The sequence below is a fragment of the Dendrobates tinctorius genome, unplaced genomic scaffold, assembly GCF_039654945.1.
Source record: "Dendrobates tinctorius isolate UK_male_01 unplaced genomic scaffold, ASM3965494v1 ptg000427l, whole genome shotgun sequence".
In the NCBI taxonomy this organism is placed as follows: domain Eukaryota; kingdom Metazoa; phylum Chordata; class Amphibia; order Anura; family Dendrobatidae; genus Dendrobates; species Dendrobates tinctorius.
Window position 1 is genome coordinate 208,237 of NW_027362091.1, and position 21,127 is coordinate 229,363.

Genomic DNA, 21,127 nt, shown 5'->3' on the forward strand with positions numbered 1-21,127 from the left:
CAGGATCAGTAATGTAATGTATGTACACAGTGACTTCACCAGCAGAATAGTGAGTGCAGCTCTGGAGTATAATACAGGATGTAACTCAGGATCAGTAATGTAATGTATGTACACAGTGACTTCACCAGCAGAATAGTGAGTGCAGCTCTGGAGTATAATACAGGATGTAACTCAGGATCAGTAATGTATGTACACAGTGACTGCAGCTCTGGAGTATAATACAGGATATAACTCAGGATCAGTAATGTAATGTATGTACACAGTGACTGTACCAGCAGAATAGTGAGTGCAGCTCTGGAGTATAATACAGGATGTAACTCAGGATCAGTAATGTAATGTATGCACACAGTGACTGCACCAGCAGAATAGTGAGTGCAGCTCTGGGGTATAATACAGAATGTAACTCAGGATCAGTAATGTATGTACACAGTGACTGCACCAGCAGAATAGTGAGTGCAGCTCTGGAGTATAATACAGGATGTAACTCAGGATCAGTAATGTACTGTACACAGTGACTGCACCAGCAGAATAGTGAGTGCAGCTCTGGTGTACAATGCAGGATGTAACTCAGGATCAGTAATGTAATGTATGTACACAGTGACTAGACCAGCAGAATAGTGATTGCAGCTCTGAAGTATAATACAAAATATAACTCAGGATCAGTAATGTACAGTATATCACAAAAGTCAGTGCACCCCTGACATTTTTATATTTTATTCTTTCTTGTCATGGGACTAAACTGAAGCTCTGACACTGATATAGTGTAGTCAGTGTACAGCTTTTTTTTTTTTTAACTAAACTTGGTGCCCATATAAATAACTCAACGCAGCTATTAATGTCTAAACCACTGTCAACACAAGTGAGTACACCTCTAAGTGAAAATGGCCAAACCGTGCCCTATCAGTCATTTGCCCTCCCCGTGTCATGTGATTCATTAGGGTTACAAGGTCTCAGGTGTAAATGGGGAGCAGGGGTGATAAGTTTGGTGTTATCGCTCTCACACTTTCTCTATATAAAGATGGCCGAGGTTATAAGAAGATTGTCAACACCCTGACACTGAGCTGCACACGGTGGCCAAAATCATACAGTGGTCTAACAAGACAGGTTCCACTCAGATCAAGCGTCCCCATGATCAACCACAAAAGGCGAAAGCATCTGCTCAGTGTCATATCCAGGGGTTGTTTTATCAGAATAGACATACGAGTGCTACCAGCATTACTGCAGAGGATACAGGGGTGGGGGGGGTCCGCCTGTCAGTGCTCAGGCCAATACATATTGCTGCAGAGGTTACAGGGGTGGGGGTCCGCCTGTCAGTGCTCAGCCCATATGCCACCGCACACTGGATCACATTGGTCTGCATGGCTGTCGTCTCAAAATGAAGACTCATCTAAAGATAATGCACAAGAAAGCTCCAAAAGTGTGCTGAAGACAAACAGACTAAGGCCATGGATTACTGGAACCAAGTCCCGATGAGACCAAGATAAACTTGTTTGGTTCAGATAGTGTCAAGAGTGTGTGGTGGCAAACAGTTGAGGAGTATGAACACAAGTGTTTCCTGCCTACAGTCAAGCATGGTGGTGGGAGTTTCATTGTGTGATGCTGCATGAATGCTGCCGGATGTAGGGAGATAAAGCTCACTGCAGGAACCATCAATGTCAACATGTACTGCGATATACTGAAGCAGAGCATGATCCCCTCCCTTCAGAAACTGGACCGCAGGGGAATATTCCAACATAATGACCCCAAACACACTTCCACTGCCTTGCTACAGAAACTGAGTGCTGTACTGGCCAAGCATGTCTCCAGACCTAAACCCTATTGAGCATCAGTGGGGCATCGTTCTTTAATAATATGAACACCTGAAGTTTAGATGATTTCTTGTCCCTATGATCACTACTTTATACCCAGTCTCTCCAGAACCTGCAGATATATTCACACCCTTGCACACAGCTGATATCAGTCGCTGCTCTCATAATCTGATATTCTAGGTTTACTTCTCCTTTAATGTATCCCTATAAAAATAAAAACCTGATAATTCCTGGGTCAGTTCAGCGGATACTTAATACCTTGTGTTAATCACCTGACCTTTCAGTTTGGACGAAGGATAACAAAAAATAAGAAAATCCCTAAATAGCAAAAACAAGACGGTTGTTCACCATAGACTATATAATGCTGGCCTCATAGGCAGGTGTTATAAAGAAGAGGTGTCCTGTGATCCCTCCGGTCAGGCTCCAGCCACAGTAAGTTATATCATACACGTAATAGACTAAAGACTGAATTGCTTAAAAAAAAAAAAAAAAAAAAAAAAAAAAAAGGTTTTCTGTAGGTTTGCTCTTTCTTTAAAGGGGTTGAATTGTACAGAGCTACTGATGAACTCATCATGGGAAAAGTCATCAATACGAGATTAATGAGGGTCTGTCACCCAGATCCCCCCAATCAGCTGGTACGAGGTGCAGAGGCTGCTGGAAGTAAATAACCTACGGAGCTGGAATACCACAGTGCCATCGACTGTATAGTGGCCATTCTGGGATACTGCAGCTCAGCTCCTAAATGATACGTGCAGAATTACCCGAGAACGACCACTAAAAAGTCTATGGAGCATTGCTGTTCCAGTTCTGTACACTTCGTATATCCAGCTGATTGGTGGAGGAGCCGAATGTCAGACCTACATTAATATAATGCAACCTACTGTGTCTTAATTGTGAGATATGGCTGTACTAGGACAGGGGTCTACGGGTATGTTCACATGTTGCATTTTTCTCTACCACCAAAGTAAATGAGATTTCTAAAATCTCATGCACACTTTGCTGATCTTTTCCTTGCAGATATGAACCGGTTTAAGCAATATGTCAATTCTTTCAGGTTTTCTAAGCATTTTTTTTTCACCTTTTCTAACTATTGTGAAATTTTTCTATGCCAAAAAAATACAAATGTATTCTAGCAATTATACACAAAGGTATGCGCAGCTTTCAGAGCCCAGAGGCTGCTTCATCAGGCGGGATTACAAATGAATGACTGGAGTAAGAGCACAATATGTAGGAGGTGGTACAATAGGACATTTGTACAGGGGGGGGGGGATGCCTCCTACAGATGAACCAAGAGGTACAAAATTAAGATTAAGTTCACACTGGGTGTTTTTACTGTTTTTTTTTCCTGCGGCAAGACAAGTGTACTAAGCAAAAGCTGCGGCAAAAACGAAGGTTTCGCTGCGTTTTTTTATACGTTTTTTCCATTCAATTCAATGGGTGAAAAAAAAACTGAAAAAAAAGCTGAAAGAACTGACATGCTCCATGTAAAAAAAAAAAAAACAAAAAAAAACAAAGCACGAAATTCTGATGACAAAAAAAAAAAACAATGTTTGCGCATGAGATTTCTGAAATGAAATGGTACTGTTAATCTTTATTAATCTTTATTTTTATATAGCGCTAACATATTCCGCAGCGCTTTACAGTTTGCACCAGGGCTGTGGAGTCGGTAAGCCAAACCTGCGACTCCGACTCCTCAATTTCCCTTACATCGACTCCAACTCCGACTCAGACTCCCACACATATTGCTTATATTTAAGTGAAAAATGTATTGTAGTACAATGTGAACATCAGACATTTAATCATTTTTATGATCCAATAATCAAGATATTTAGATAGAACAGAATATATATTGGTGTACTACCCGGTTTTCATTCTTTTTGGTACAGATACGATATGGATAGACAGATAAGGATAAATGGATAGATAGAGCAGATTTCTAATCTGCTTTTGCTATTGAAAACATTATCTATGAGCTCAAAAACCTTTCAGGTGATGCAGTTTTTTAAAAAGATGATCTGCTTTTGCAGCTGAAAAACGTATCCTCAAAAAATACAGGAAAAACGCTGTGTGTGAATGTAGCCTTAGATCAGGAATAGAACAGCCATATATAGGACATTTCATAACTTTCCCAAACTCCTATGAAAAAATATTCAGCACATCCTGCATTGAACTACTGTACCCAATTTATTATATATTTTAAGAGTCGGTCCATTTTATACCGACTCCAACTCCACCAAAATGAGCACCGACTCCGACTCCACAGCCCTGGTTTGCACACATTATCATCACTGTCCCCTTTGGAGTGTGGGAGGAAACCGGAGTACCCGGAGTAAACCCACGCAAACACGGGGAGAACATACAAACTCCTTGCAGATGTTGTCCTTGGTGGGATTCGAACCCAGGTCCCCAGTGCCAACCACTGAGCCACCGTGCTGCCCCACTGTTAAATGCAGCTGAAAATTAGCATAAAAAAAAACACCGAGAGTGAACTTAGCCTTAGTATTCTGGAGTCATTCTGGTAGATGTGTGAAGTGCCCATGTAGTGAGTCATAAATTCAGGTGTTAGATTAGTCTTTTTGTCTGTGTATAGTCTTCCTCACTTGAAGTTTTTGCTTCGTTTCGCCAATGTCGGCTCCTTCAGGCGCTCCTTGTACACTGCATCATGAGCGCCACATTGGAGGATGCACATAAGAAATCCAGGACTTTATAGTGCTGATTTGTGTTGAGTAAGCGGGCTGTGTGTTTTGGTAAAATTTTGGTACAGATCCTGCAGTTTTCTTTCACTGTTACAGTGGAAATTAAGGAATCTCCTTGTCAGACGTGTTCGTCTCAACACCGTAAGCGTCGGGCACATTCCTCTGTAATAGTTGTAAAACAAAAAAAAAACAAAAAACAGTTTTTGTAGATTATATACGTGTGTGTATAGACAATATGGTGTTCCGATTGTTCTATGTGGAGCATGAAATAATGTTATTACCCCACACAGATCCACATTACAATGAAGCCTATACTCTGCGCGGCGCTGCTCGCCATGATCCTATATTCTGCAGAGAGCGGACCCTTTGGTCAGGATCCCGGGTATGGAGATCGAGGTGAGTAAAGAATGGTGTTGTCCCTCTGTTTAGTCGCCAAGCGAGCCCCCTTCTCTGCTGGACTGGACATTGGAATAAGGTAATTTCTGCAGTAAATTATAGTAAATTTCATTGACTGCATGTTTTGCCATTCTCTTAAAAAATTTGGCAGGACTGAGCGAAAAATTGATAAAAGTTAAACATTTTTGTTCAAATAAATGAAGCAGCGAAACCTGTGGTGGATTCTCACCAATAAGTGATGTGTGAGGAGCCACCATAGGTGTCAGAGCTTGGAGGGTCTTTATTAAGTAGTAGACTAAATTATTGCTACCGCAGTGTTTTATACATCAATGTTATTGTGACTCCTCAGGAGACTATGGTGGTCCGCCTGCAGGAAGACGTGGCAACGGAGATCAAAAAGCATCTCAGGGTGGAATTTTAGACAAGCTGAATGGATTTGGCCAGAATCTAGGCTTACCAAAGCAATCATTACAAGGTGGTCAACAAGATAAGCGCCAAGGCCTTGGCCAGATGTTTGGTTCCCGTTCAGAAGGTGGTAACAGTAAATGTCCACTGTCTGGACTGCTCCAGAATGCTGGCTCGGCTCTGGGCTTGGGGGGAGGTCTGAACGGTTTATTACAAGGTCTTGGAGGTATGTTTTCTGAGAAAGGGCAGAAGTCTGGCTCATCAGGAGGACGTGGAGGGCGACGCAAGAAATCCGGATCTTGCAATCAAGGAGCTGAATCAGGCAGAAATGGATACGGATCAGATTACGGTGATGGAGAAGAATCGGGCAGAGCTGGAGGATATGGATCAAATAAAGGAGGAAAGCGAGGCAGAAACTCTGGATATAAGAGGTAAAAGAAACTTTCCCAGCAGTCTATTCATAAAGTGTCCAAACCCAAAAAGTCTCCTCCAGCTATATGTATTACAAAAAAAACAAAAAAAAAAAAAATCTCGGAACTCAACTCTGACATCAAATCAGGACGAGTGGCCATTTCCCAATAATACATCAGTACCTGGCGATCTTCCTGTGCCGGGCTGTCAAACTGGCTCCCGTCTCATATTGTAATCAAAATTGTAAGGACTATCGCCCAGTTACATACTGTACAAGCCAATCGGTGCTTAACTGGCTGCTCCGGCAGGCCGACACCGCAATATCATGTGCACTGAAAGATCGGTAAGATGATCAATCTTATGAGCATTGAATATCATTGTTCTCTGCAGCACATCTCCTGTTTAAACAGGACGATGTGCTGCAGAGCATGATTATTTTGAAAATTAAAACTTTACCTGACTGATGACAATTTTGCTTGTTCGTCGGGTGACTAGCAGCCTATTCCCGGTAGTGACTCTTAGGCTGAGTTCACACGTGGCGTTTTTTTCGCGTTTCCGCGGCGGTTTTAACCGCGCGATTTTGCCGCGAAAATTAAGCATCCCATGCATTCCTATGGGATTCCGCAATGCTGTGCTAATGCTGCGGTTTTTACCGCGGCGGAATCGCTTTGCGGTAAAAAACGCAGCATGATCATTATTTTGCGGAATCGCGGCGACCCCACACCCATAGGAATGCATTGTTCCGCTTATTTCCCGCATGTGGCTGTGCACAACATGCGGAAAGTAAGCAGAACATTTGCGGATGGTACCCACGGTCCGGAGGAGAGGAGACTGTCCTCCGGGCTTTGGGTACCATATCCCTGTAAAAAATAGAATTTAAAATAAATATTGTTATTCTCACCTTCCGACGTCCCGCGCAGCCTTCCCACCTCTCTCCACGCTCTCGTTCCCAGTAATCCTTTGCGAAAATGCCCGCGATGACGTCCGTTCTCGCGTTAATTAGCGCGACGTCATCGAGAATTACCGAGAGACGTCGCGATCCCGCGAGAACGGACGCCATCATGGGCATTTTCGCAAAGGATTACTGGGAAGGGCTGTGCAGGACGCCGGAAGGTATCATAAACCAGAGAAGAGGCATGTAAAGAGGAGGGATCACCAATAAGGTATAACAAAATACAAGAAAATAAACTTTTTATTAATCATCCAAAACAAACAACATGCAGTGCAATTATAAAAACAGTTAAAACCGCACAATCGCGTTCATTTAACACAATAACCCCTGCACAAACCCTTCATGATGCTATTATTTGCAAATGTGCTAACAAAGCACCTGGTATAAGTATATAAAATCTTATCAACAGGTAATGAAAAGCATACACTCCACCTTCCACCTTATATAATAATGGATGCAAACTATCTAGTTAGTCTAACAAAAAGTTAGAACAAAAGACCTGCTCAAATTAGCACAAAAAACCCCTAACAAATAAACAGTGTGTATGCACAAATGAGAGCATAGGAGTTAATAGGGTAAAAGGCTGCTAATGCAGTATAAACAGGCCAAAAAACAAGGGTCCCAATTGCCAATGGCCCCCTCTATACAACCTGTTAAGAGCAAAATAATGCTGGCAGGTAAAGCCCTAATCCAGTAACCAGTGGAGGTAAGAGTGAGAAGTGGTGAGGCAGGGGCAGAGGAAACGCCCGACTCGTTACGCCAGAGCAACTGGCTTCATCAGGAGCAGTCAAGGAAGGACGCCGGAAGGTAAGAATAACACCATTTTTTATTTTTTTTTACATTCTATCTTTTACTACTGATGCTGCATAGGCGGCCTCAGTAGTAAAAAGTTGGTCACACTCGTCAAACACTATGTTTGATGAGTGTGACCAACCTGTCAATCAGTTCTCCAAGCGATGCTACAGATCGCTTGGAAAACGCTAGCATTTTGCAAGCTAATTACGCTTGCAAAATGCTAGTTTTTCCGCGGGAAAATCGCAGGAATTTAAAATGTGATTTTCCCACGGAATGGAATTCCGGAATTCTCGCGGTAATTTCCGCGAGAGTTCCGTTACGTGTGCACATAGCCTTAGCAGGGCTGTGGAGTCGGTTAGCCAAACCTCCGACTCCAACTCAGACTCCTCAATTTCCATGACACTGACTCCAACTCCACGACTCCCTCATACCAGGGCTGTGGCGTCGGCAAGCCAAACCTCCAACTCCAGCTCCCTCATACCAGGGCTGTGGCATCGGCAAGCCAAACCTCCAACTCCTCAATTTCCATGACTTCACCAAAATGGGCTCCGAATCCATAGCCCTGACTCTTAGGCTGCAGCTCACCAATATTCGGTTAGGGTGGACGTCCACTCACGAGACAGGGCAGCAGTTGACAAACAGCCGCCCATTGGCTGTATGTGACGTCACACCTGGGAATAGCGCCACAGCAGAAGTCGAGTATACGGTACATTGCTTATATATTAATACGGGTCCAGAGTTGACTAATCTGGGGTACAATCACACAGAGCTTTTTGAGGCATATTTTTCAAAATCTCTTCAGGGAAAAAAAAATTATGAAAAAAAACTTTAAATGTCAACATCAATGTGGATTTACTGTAGATTTGAATGGGAACAGTTTTCGGGGAGTATTTTGGAAAATATCTGCTCCAAAAAAAGCTCAAGAAATTCTGTGTGAACATCACCTACAAATAATAGACCTTATAAAATAATCCATACTTCGCCCCTTCCCCTCTACACAAACCTTAGCTCATACTTGTCTATGGCTGTAAGGCCATCACCGGCAGCAGGGACCTTCTCCTTTGATCTGCCTGTCCGTAAGGGTCTGGCCAGATAGAGTGGCCGCGATGTGGTGGAACTGTTGGCCAAGGCAGTGTTGAGTCAGAGCAGTGTTGGCCAGAGCAGAATTATCTCTTCATGTTACAGAAAGAGAAGAAATTCGAAGTGCACCTGAAGAAACAGAGGAATGGAGACATGTGACCCAGAGAAGCAGGAGGATCAGGAGGCAGTCAGCACCCATACTGCTCAGAAACCAGTACCAGGCTCTCACGCAGGAAAACAATGAAGAAATACATCAGGATAAGACTTTGCCAACAAGCAGCAACCTTGTACGCCTTCAGAGTCCTCCTGGATGGAGAAAGAAAAATGTTGTGAAGAAGAAACGGAGAGTGGTGGTCATGGGGGATTCCCTGTTGAGAGGAACTGAGGCCGCTATCTGCAGACCGGATATAACTTCAAGAGAAATGTGTTGTCTTCCAGGTGCAAAAATTAAAGATGTGTCTGACAGGATATCAGGACTCTTCAGACCTACAGATGACTACCCATTCCTGCTACTACATGTGGGGACAAATGACACTGCAAAAAACGACCTGGAAACCATCTGCAGAGACTTTGAAGACTTAGGCAAGAAAGTGAAAGAACTGGGAGCGCAGGTGGTCTTCTCTTCCATCCTCCCAGTGGATGGCCATGGAACAAGGAGGTGGAATAAGATTCTGCAGGTGAATAACTGGCTACGTCGATGGTGCCATCAGCAACGATTTGGATTTCTGGATCACGGAGTGAACTACTTATATGATGGACTACTTGCTAGAGATGGGGTGCACCTTACGAAGACTGGAAAACATGTATTTGGAAGTCGCCTTGCTACACTTGTAAGGAGAGCTTTAAACTAGAACAACATGGGAAGGGAAGCAAAAGACCAGAAAAAGCCATACACCTGACAAATGCTATTGAGAACTCTGCTATTAGAAGTGGAAAGGAAGAACAAAGACGAAAGAATCTAATTAATAAAAATATTGGAGAAAGAGAAACCAATCACAAACTAAAATGTTTCTATACTAATGCACAAAGCATGGGCAACAAACAAGGAGAATTGGAACTACTAACACAGGAAAAGAAATATGATGTCATTGGAATCACTGAAACTTGGTGGGACAATACACATGATTGGAATACAAGACTAGAAGGATACAACTTATTTGCAAGAAACAGACTTGATAAACGAGGAGGGGGTGTCGCATTGTATGTTAGAAACGCGTATATCTGCACAGAGATTGAAGCTTCAGAGACTGGGAGTTCTGTGGAAACTGTTTGGGTAAGAATACAAGGACAGAACAATGGAAAGGACACCATTGTAGGCATTTACTACAGGCCGCCTGTGCAAGCTGAAGCTATGGATGAACTCTTTATGCATCAAATGGCCAAGTTCTCCAAAAAATATGACATAGTTGTCATGGGAGATTTCAACTATCCAGACATTTGTTGGGAATCTCTCTCAGGCAAAACTAACAGGTCAAGGAAATTCTTATCCTCTCTTGCTGACAACTTTATCTTCCAAAAGGTAAGGGAGAAAACAAGGGGAACTGCTACCTTGGATCTAATCCTTATAAACAGGGAGGAAATGGTTGAGGAGGTAAAAGTGGCTGGGACCCTAGGAGGTAGCGACCATGCTATTTTAGAATTTTGGATAACTAGAGGCGGAAGACCTGTGAAGACTCAGACATCAAGGTTAGATTTCAGAAAGGCAGATTTTAAGGGATTCAGAAAGAGAATTGGAGGGATCCAATGGCTGGATATCCTTAAAGACAAAAATGTCCAGGAAGGATGGGAAATCTTGAAAAATGAAATTCTCAAAGCACAGTTGTTAACAATTCCGAAAAGAGGGAAGAATAGGAAGCAGTTAAGGAAACCAGGATGGATGAACACAGAACTTAAGCACATGCTAAAAAGGAAGAAAAAAATGTTTATAAAATGGAAAGAGGGAGGCATATCTAAAGAAGAATATAATGCTGTCTGCAGAACCTGCAGGGCACCAATCAGATTATCTAAAGCTGAAAATGAATTGAGGCTTGCAAGAGATGTCAAAAGCAATAATAAAGGATTTTGGGGATATGTCAAAAGTAAAAGAAAAGTCAAAGATGCTATAGGATTTTTACAGGATGAAAATGATGAAATGGTAAGACAGGATGTTGAGAAGGCTGAACTTTTAAATTCCTATTTTGCATCTGTTTTCTCTCAGAAAGGAAATGTAACATCAACTGTTATTCACTGTCCTATTAAGGGAATAGAAGAATCCAGGATATCTATAAACAGAAAGATAGTGAGGAAACACTTAGCTAGCCTAAATGAATTCAAGTCTCCAGGTCCAGATGAATTACACCCCAGAGTACTGAAGGAGATAGCAGAAGAAATTTTTGAACCCCTCTCTATAATCTTTGAAAATTCTTGGAGAACAGGAGAAGTGCCAGAAGACTGGAGAAGAGCAAATGTTGTTCCTATCTTCAAAAAGGGGAAGGAGGTGGACCCAGGTAACTATAGGCCGGTGAGTCTGACTTCTATACCAGGAAAGATCTTTGAACAAATTATTAAACAACATGTATGTCAATACCTGGATAAGAATGAAGTGATTAAACAGTCAGCATGGGTTTGTAACTAATAAGTCATGTCAGACTAACTTAATTTCCTTCTATGACGGTATCACTGATTGGGTGGATCAAGGAAATGCTGTAGATATAGTATATCTTGACTTCAGCAAAGCATTTGACAAAGTCTCTCATACAATCCTTATTGAAAAAATGATTAAGTATGGAATGGACAAGGCAACTGTTAGGTGGATTCATAACTGGCTTAGTGATCGGACCCAAAGAGTGGTCGTAAATGGCTGCACATCCAGTTGGAAGAATGTCTCAAGTGGGGTACCACAGGGCTCTGTCCTGGGCCCTGTATTGTTCAACATCTTTATCAACGATTTAGATGAAGGAATTGAGGGTAAACTGATTAAATTTGCTGATGACACAAAGCTAGGAGGGATAGCTAATACTAGAGAAGAGAGAGAGAGGATTCAAAAAGATTTAAATAAACTCGAGAAGTGGGCAGCAACTAACAGAATGGTTTTTAACAGGGAGAAATGCAAAGTACTACATCTGGGCAATAAAAATGGAAAAAACATATATAGAATGGGAGGAATAGGGCTAAGTGACAGCACATGTGAAAAAGACTTGGGTATACTAATAGATCACAGACTGAATATGAGTCAACAGTGTGATGCAGCAGCAAAAAAGGCAAATGCAATTCTAGGATGTATTAACAGAAGCATACAGTCTAGATCACGTGAAGTCATTATTTCCCTCTACTCCTCTTTGGTCAGACCTCATCTGGAATATTGTGTCCAGTTTTGGGCACCACATTTTAAAAAAGACATCAACAAACTGGAGCAAGTTCAGAAAAGAGCGACCAGAATGGTGACCGGTCTGCAAACCCTGTCTTATGAGGAAAGGTTGCAGGATTTGGGAATGTTTAGTTTGCAAAAGAGAAGACTGAGAGGAGACTTAATAGCTGTCTACAAATATCTAAAGGGCTGTCACATTGTAGAAGGATCAACTTTATTCTCATTTGCACAAGGAAAGACTAGAAGCAATGGGATGAAACTGAATGGGAGGAGACACAGATTAGATATTAGAAAAAACTTTTTGACAGTTAGAGTGATCAATGAGTGGAACAGGCTGCCACGAGAAGTGGTGAGTTCTCCTTCAATGGAAGTCTTCAAACAGAGGCTGGACAGACATCTGACTGGGATGATTTAGCGAATCCTGCTTTGAGCAGGGGGTTGGACCAGATGGCCCAGGAGGTCCCTTCCAACTCTACGATTCTATGATTCTATGAGTCGTGGTGGACAAATGACAATTGTGAAACAAAGTCGTGCGGCAATTGGAGGAGTTCTGGCCACAACGTCAGGCCCTAAACTAACATGGAAACCAGAACACTGATTTCCACCCATGAAGTGGATAGGAAAGGGCTCAAGTGGAAAATTACACTTGGGTCCTAAAACTAGTCATGCACCTTCTGTATGGGGGGGGGGGGGGTCTCCCGACAGAAGGATTGTGCATGTTGGGTTTCTAAAAAAACAATCTTTTATCGTTATGGGAGACAAACTTCTCTTTCCTTCTTTTTAAAAATAATTAAATCCCAAAATCCAGAGGCACATATTTGCCAAGACCCCCGCCGATCACCAGATTAGTGACTTGTGTTCTCTGTCCTTCCCGGGCCACAGGTGAACGAAGCAGCCGTGCCTGGATAGGCATAGGAAAACAGGCCTCACAGGGTCCAGTAGATGGGTGATAAGGTGTTTTGGATGGATTACCCCTTTAACTATAACCCGATATATTTAACCACTTAATGACAGCCAATCCGTCTTTTTAGTGACCTGAGATATAAGAGAATAGCATCCCCATACAGGTGACAATCCAGCAGCTGTCGGCTGTCCACTATAGCTGACAACTTGCTGTATCACATACGATTAGTGTTGGCACCGTCCAGATCTGTTTAACCCCTTAGTTGCTGCTGTCAAAAGTGACTACATCTAATAAATGGTTAATAGATTGTGGGGGCTTCTGCTTTAATCTAATTAACACACTGAGATCATGATTGCGTGGTCCTGATGTTTACCATAGCAGTTCATGGCCAAATAGAGTCTCCCGGCTCTAGCGGTCAGTTCAGAAGTCAGCGATATTTAGGTGGTAAACAAACACTTTTTCATTCCTGCTATACCACTTTGCATTAATTCCTGAAAATCACCTGAAGGGTTAATAAACTATTTGACAGCAGTTTTCAATATGTCGAGGGGTGCTGTTTTTAAAACGGTATCACATTTGGGGTCTTCCAATATATAGGACTCCCAAAGTCACTTCAAACCTGGAGAGATCCCTCAAAAAAATAAATTTTGTAAATTTCCTTGAAAAAAATGAAAAATTGCTTCTACGTTATTAAACCTCCTAAAAGGCTAAAAAAATATATTAGCGTTTTAAAAATGGTGCTGATGTAAAGCAGGCATGTGGGAAATGTTATTAATGTTTTTGTGTGATATGACTATCTGGATTAAAGGGATAATCATTCAACTATTGAAAATTGAAAATTTTTTTTTTACATTTTTGTCAAATTTCTGAAACTTTTTATAAATAAACAAAACATATAAACCTAAATTTACCATTATCATAAATTATAATGTGCCACGAAAAAACAGTCTCAAAATGAATGGGATTTGTTGAAGCGTTCCAGAGTTATCACCACATGAAGTGACATTGGTCAGAATTTTAAAAAATTGGCTCCGTCACTAAGGAGTGAATAATCTGCACAAGGTGTCAGAACACTAATCCATATACTGTATCTATCATTACAGGCAAAATCCAGAATACAATGAGGATTATTAGATTTCTCCTCCAGAGATCCAAAGTCAAAAATCAACCGAAAAGGATCTTCTCTCATCTCCCGACGAAAACAATACTTATTGCACAAGAAATAAACATTCTTGCAAAAACCTGATAACCCTTCAATAAAAAATTATAATGATTGGAAAAATCAGTTATCGAGTGTTTATTGTGACGGAATCTCACCTTTGTGATACAAGGTTTCTCATGAGGGATCACCCGAGGGTCAATTACAGACAATGTCTGAGCCCTGAAACAAAGACGGCATTCATTCAAAACATGGCTGCCTTCTTGAAAAAAAAAAAAAACAACAGTGCCGCAGCTATCTACAGGCTGTGTACGGTACTGCAGCTGAGGTCACCGGAAATGAATGGTGCAGAACGGCAATGGCACACACAACCTGCAGACAGAGGCGGCACTATTCTGAGTATGCAGCCATAGTTTATTCCTTTTAGAGCTATAGTGAACTTACAAAGCAATAGTATATCGTTACGATACACCTAAAGGCCACCAGATCTCATCCCATATACAGAGACCAATGTATCCTGCGGCGACCCCCACTCTGCAGAGCCAAGAATTTTCCCATTGAGAAATATCTGGTTTTCCAAAGTTTTGGCAGAAGGTGACTGGAGACTTCGCAGCAGAGATCACTACACAAATGCACAATAAAAAACAAAACAAAATTATAACCCATAACTGGATACAGTGAGTGCACCAAAAAGAAGGAATATCCAGGATTCCTAGCGGTGAGTAGGAGCAATGACTGACAGAAAGACACTGAAGAAGCCAGAGCAAAGGCACAACTCCACAACACTCACTATGCTGCAGGTTCAGAGTTGAAATAAGGAGTTTGTTCTGAGCATTCATAAAAAAAAACACTCCTGTATTTTGGAGCTTAAATAATCTTCAAAATAACTTCAGCAGCAGAATAGGGAGTGCAGCTCTGGAGTATAAGGGTATGTTCACACTGGGCGTTTTTGCTGCTTTTTATGCTAATTTTCAGCAGCTTTTTACAGTACCAGCAAAGCCTATGAGATTTCAGAAATCTCATGCACACGCATTGGTTTTGTGTCATCAGGAGTTTGTGCTTTTTTTTTTTTTTTTTTTTTTACATAGAGCATGTCACTTTCAACATTTTTTGCAGCGTTTTTCGCTAGTTGAGTTGAATGGATAGTGAAAAACCGCTGCAAATACACAGGTTGACTTTTTGCAGTGTATTTGCTGCAGAAAAGTCAAGGACAGCCAGATGTGACCTCAAACTCGGCTCTGCTACCTCTAGATGGCAAGCTGCATGATGCGTCAATACAGCCCGTCATACAGCACAGCGGACCCGAACTCCATTCACTAGAATGGGGGGCCCTACAACACAGTGCTTGACACGCTGTCATATGCATGACAGCACGGCAAACACCGCTTCTGATCAGCGGTGAAACAATCCCCGCCGGTCAGAGAGCCGCGGATCCCACACTGTCAAGACAGCAGGAGCGCTCAACTGTGATCAGAGGTATAAAGCTTACCTCCGATCACTGGTGTCAGCTGATGGGACTACTGCTCCCATCATCCGACACCTGCTGCCACTAATGACAGTGACAGCAGGAGTGGCGGATGGGAGTATTCATCAGCTGCTCCTGCGATGTAAATAATTAAAAAAAAAAAAAAAAAAAGAGTGGGTTCCCCTGTATTTTTGATAGCCAGCGGGCAAACCTTACTGCTGGGGGCTGCAACCCTCAACTGGCAGCTTCAGCAAGGCAAGTTATCAAGAATAGAGGGGTCCCCACAATGTATTTTTTTAAATTATTTAAATTATTAATTAAAAGACCCGGCATAGGGTCCCCCCCAATTTTGACAACCAGCCCTCCTAAAGCTGACAGCTGGGGGCTGGTATTCTGAGGCTGGTAAGGGTCTATGGATATTGGCCCCCAGCCTAAAAATAGAAAAATAGCAGCCCTGAGCTGCCCAGAAAAGGCATATCTATTTGATGCACCAATTTTGGCGCTTTGCCCAGCTCTTCCCACTTGCCCTTAGCGGTGGCAAGTAGGGTAATAGTTGCGGGGGGGGGGGGGGTTGATGTCACCTTTCATTGTCCGGTGACATCAAACCCCGAGGTTAGTAATGGAGAGGCGTCAATAAGACGTCCCTATTACTAACCCTATAGACATGATGTATAAAAACACAGACACCAAGAATAAAGCCCTTTAATTGAAAAAAATGAGGCTCCTTTAATAATCACAATTAAATCATACTTACAACGTTGCCTAATTCCACCGAAGCCCTCGATCTCCTGCAATAAACCAAAAATAAAACCAACAATATATCATAACTGCAGCAGCAGCTCAGTCACCAGTGGTTCTCAACCTGAGCGGTCGCATCTTGGCACCGTCCACGTTGAAAACTAATTATCCCTAGACATGGGTTATGGCGTGGGACACGACGGACGGACAGGTGAGGGATGTTGCTTTTTATTTTTGGTTTATTACAGGAGAACGAGGGCTTCGGTGGAATTAGGGGAGGTTTTAAGTTAGCGCAATGTGATTACAGCGCAGGCCCACGCTGCAGAGACACTACACACGAGCTCACTGACCGTGACCAGCAATCTTCTCTGTACCCGCTCGTTCCTGTGACTGAGAAGCAGACTTGTACCGTCCCGGTGATTGCTGCGAGCGTGCCGCCTAAGACTCACCTAGTGACTCACACAGAACCGGGTAATTCCTCCACCTCGTCACGTTCTGGCGGTGTTTCAGACTGTGCCAGATCCTCCACTTCTTCAGAACCACGCCAGAGACTTCATGCGCCACTCTCGTGGGTGCCATCGTGGGATTTCAAGCCTCTACAGCCAGGAAGCCAGTGAACTGATGTTTACTTGTTTCATGAACAGTTCATTTCTTTATCTCACTTCCCATACTCCCTGCTTAACCCATTAACTCCCTGCGTGGAGTATTCCCTGTAATAAATCTGTTAACTCTTGTTCTGCCTCCTGTCAGTCACTGCATCCCGCAACCTGCTCACACTTGGCATAGTCGGCAGGATGCAGTCCAATGCTGTTACACACGCATCCCGCCACCGCTCAGTGCCGTCACACACCCCATCTTGCCGCTGCTCTGCCCGCTTTGGCAAAACTGCTGTGAAAAGTGGAAATGTTTTGCGACTTAATGTTTTACACCCAATTTCTGGCGAAACACTTGAATGAATTGGGGCCTTGGTCTTTCTCTCAGAATTTTGAAATGGTCACTTCACTTCCTGCATATGGGTGGTGCAACCCCTCTATAAATAGTAAATTCTGCAATTTGGGACCATCCAGAGCTCTCCACATGCACAGAATTGCATAATACATGATGCTGAGCCGCGTATAATCCTATCCTGTGTGATACTGTCTGCTGAGCCGTGTATCTAGTCCTATCCTGTGTGATACTGACTGCTGAGCCGTGTATCTAATCCTATCCTGTGTGATACTGACTGCTGAGCCGTGTATCTAATCCTATCCTGTGTGATACTGTCTGCTGAGCTGTGTATCTAATCCTATCCTGTGTGATACTGTGTGCTGAGCCGCGTATCTAATCCTATCCTGTGTGATACTGTCTGCTGAGCCGCGTATTTAATCCTATCCTGTATTTCATAACTTTCCCAAATTCCTATGAAAAAATAGTCAGCACATTCTGCACTGAACTACTGTACCCAATTTATTATACATTTTAGGAGTCGGTCCATTTTATACCGTCTCCACCAAAATGAGCTCCGACTCCACAGCCCTGGTATCTAATACTATTCTGTGTGATACTGTCTGCTGAGCCATGTGTCTAATCATCTCCTGTGTGATACTGACTGCTGAGCCGTGTATCTAATCCTATCCTGTGTGATACTGTCTGCTGAGCCATGTGTCTAATCCTCTCCTGTGTGATACTGACTGCGAGCTGTGTATCTAATCCTATCCTGTGTGATACTGACTGCTGAGCTGTGTATCTAATCCTATCCTGTGTGATACTGACTGCTGAGCTGTGTATCTAATCCTATCCTGTGTGATACTGACTGCTGAGCTGTGTATCTAATCCTATTCTGTGTGATACTGTCTGCTGAGCCGTGTATCTAATCCTATTCTGTGTGATACTGTCTGCTGAGCCGTGTATCTAATCCTCTCCTGTGTGATACTGACTGCTGAGCCGTGTATCTAATCCTATCCTGTGTGATACTGTCTGCTGAGCCATGTGTCTAATCCTCTCCTGTGTGATACTGACTGCGAGCTGTGTATCTAATCCTATCCTGTGTGATACTGACTGCTGAGCTGTGTATCTAATCCTATCCTGTGTGATACTGACTGCTGAGCTGTGTATCTAATCCTATTCTGTGTGATACTGTCTGCTGAGCTGTGTATCTAATCCTATTCTGTGTGATACTGTCTGCTGAGCCGTGTATCTAATCCTATCCTGTGTGATACTGTCTGCGGAGCCGTGTATCTAATCCTATCCTGTGTGATACTGTCTGCTGAGCCATGTGTCTAATCCTCTCCTGTGTGATACTGACTGCTGAGCCGTGTATCTAATCCTATCCTGTGTGATACTGGGCTCCCCCTGCAGTCTGTGTCAGAGGGTGGTCTGTGTTGGCACGGTAATAAATTGAGTTATTTCCAGCTTTACAGAAGGACGATAACATCATAGAAATGAAAAGTTTGTATTTTGTTGCGACTGATGTGTACATCTTTTTCAGGGATCTACGTCAAAGATTTTGTCTGTGACTCATGAGTTTAAGCAATAAAACTTAGACGGATACTACCTGGTTTACTGCATAGCAACAAGTATCAAGCAGTAATATATGAGATGTGAATATAAACAATTAGTAAGATCAAACTTGAAATGTGATAAACTAATAATGCTTGATCATATCAGTCACATGTAATGTTATTTCTCTTTGTTAAACCAAGAAAAAGATGTTTAAAACAGAAATGATAAGAATAATAGGCCTCAGTTACCACAACTGTCTACAGAGAAAACTGTTGCTGATAGCAACCAATCACAGCTAATTTTTCATCTGTTAAACAGCTCTGGGACAGCGTGGCGAGTTTTGAGTGGCGACTTCTGTTTGGACTTTTATGTGGCGAGGTTGGTGTATTTGTGGTGAAATGTGTGCTGAGGGTGGTATATGTGGTGAAGCACGTGGTAGTGTGTGGCGCTTTTTGTGTGTGTGTTCATATCCCCGTGTGTGGTGAGTATCCCATGTCAGGGCCCCACCTTAGCAACTGTACGGTATACACTCTTTGGCGCCATCGCTCTCATTCTTTAAGTCCCCCTTGTTCACATCTGGCAGCTGTCAATTTGCCTCCAACACTTTTTTTCCTTTCATTTTTTCCCCATTATGTAGATAGGGGCAGAATTGTTTTGTGAATTGGAACGCGCGGGGTTAAAATTTCGCCTCAAAACATATGACGCTCTCGGGGTCCAGACGTGTGACTGTGCCAAATTTTATGGCTGTATCTGCGATGGTGCGGATGCCAATCCCGGACATACATACACACATTGAGCATATATATACATACATGAAAAAATTATGGCGCTGATTCATCAAGGTATTTTCGCCTAAAAAATTTGTCATAAAAAGGTTTGATAAGTTGCAAAATTCATGACAAGCTGTGGCATTCCTTACAGCAGAAATCCTCTGACTTTAAAGCGTCCCGTCATCAAGCCCGACATGAACAATGCCGATGTGGCTGAACTGGGGCCTAAATATAAACTGTCATACAGCAGCACCAGGTAAAAATGATCACATATCCTCTAAAAAGGGGTAAGAAACAGTCAGCACTCCCAACCGTTGTGAAACTTGCTCTGAAAATTTTGCAACAACAACAGAAATTTGTTGTTACACGGATAGAGAGCCATGCTAAGTGGAAAACAAAAAAACACATACGAATTCAAGTCACCACCTTTTCCAATCGGTAAATTTAAAAAAAAAAACCACATATTCGTTGCTTTTGGTCATGTTGTCTACTTTAAGAAATGGGATAAATAATGGTGCTCAGGCCAAAATGATAACAATACTGACTAAAGGAGGCACCGCAGTAAAAAACAAGTATTAGGGTGAGTGGACACGTTGTGGTAGGTGATGCAGATTTGGTAAAATCCGCAGGTCAAAAGACCTGTGGATTATCCTGCGGTTTGACACCTCTACAATGGAGCAGGTGTAAAACCACTGCGGATTCGGCACAAAGAAGTGACATGCTACGGATTTGAAACCTCAGCAAATCACACGGAAAAATCTGCAGCATGTGCACTGCGTTTTTTTGATTTCCATTGAATACAATGGTACTGTACAACGCAGCTAAATCTGCTGCGGACCCGCAGGGCTAAAACCGCTGCGGATTCGCAGCAGAATCTGCAACGTGTGCACATGGCCTTAGTTAAAAAAAACACAACAACAACACAACTTATAACACATCTCTACATTGAAATTTTAAAACCAAGAAGGAAAAGTTGTGCTCTCCCATCGAGCTGGTGGCGTGGAAGGCGGGCGTCATTGTTCGGTGATTACACAGGAGCTGCCAGCAGATGATTTTGATGAATTGCCCAAGTGCAGTCAGTTGCAGAGCCTTCCTCAGAGGACCGTTACCCTTCACGAACTTGGACATAAGTCGTGTCGCTGGCTTTGAGGCGGGATCTGGCGCCGAGACCGCATCTTTACCTGCACACGATAGCTGATCTGATCCGAGATCCACCCTCAGCTGTTAACCAGTTAAATGCTGCTGTCAATCACCGGCATTTAACACATACCGGGCCAGAAGCACGTCACAAGTCCTGACCATCAGCGCCCATAACAAGATCGGTTGTCATGACAGTCTGCAAGAAACTCTTGTGCCAGCCATCGTGAATCTCCTATGAACTCAGGCCCTTGGCCCGGCATTCAAAGATCATGATTTCTGCTACACACAGCAGTGCTGAAGCCCTGCTAAGTGTAGCACAGGAGATCGCATGACTGCAGCTTCAAGTCTCCTAAGGGAACTATGAAAGACAGTAAAAAAAAAAAGTTTTAAAAAAATATTAATAAAAATTCAAATGTCCCTTACAAAATAATAAAAAAAAAAAATTGGTATCACTGCGTTCAGAAATGTCCAATCTATCAAAATTTAAAGTAAATGAATCCGATCGGTAAACAGAATAATGAGGAAAAAAAAATCTAAACTCCAGAATTACTTTTTTTTGGATTCTACAACATCGCAATAAA

The 21,127-nt window shown here is 42.6% G+C and overlaps 2 protein-coding genes across 6 annotated transcripts in view; one reads left to right on the forward strand and one right to left on the reverse strand.

The window, feature by feature from the left end:
- LOC141076782 (uncharacterized) overlaps positions 1-14,063 on the forward strand; it is a 95,116-nt gene extending 81,053 nt beyond the window's left edge. Inside the window, exons 2-4 of the mRNA XM_073564086.1 lie at positions 4,795-4,900; positions 5,250-5,736; positions 13,897-14,063. Of these exons, the coding sequence (XP_073420187.1) occupies positions 4,807-4,900; positions 5,250-5,736; positions 13,897-13,927 (612 nt within the window). The 5' untranslated portion in view covers positions 4,795-4,806 and the 3' untranslated portion in view covers positions 13,928-14,063. The remainder of the gene's footprint in view (positions 1-4,794; positions 4,901-5,249; positions 5,737-13,896) is intronic.
- The window catches only part of SAAL1 (serum amyloid A like 1), a 66,586-nt gene that overhangs the window by 19,786 nt on the left and 25,673 nt on the right, over positions 1-21,127 (reverse strand). The window contains exon 2 of one of the 5 annotated variants that reach the window (XM_073564083.1): positions 4,409-4,666. The exons of the other annotated variants lie outside the window; for them this stretch is intronic. The gene's annotated coding sequence lies outside the window, so the exon portion shown is untranslated. The remainder of the gene's footprint in view (positions 1-4,408; positions 4,667-21,127) is intronic. 5 annotated transcript variants of the gene reach the window in all.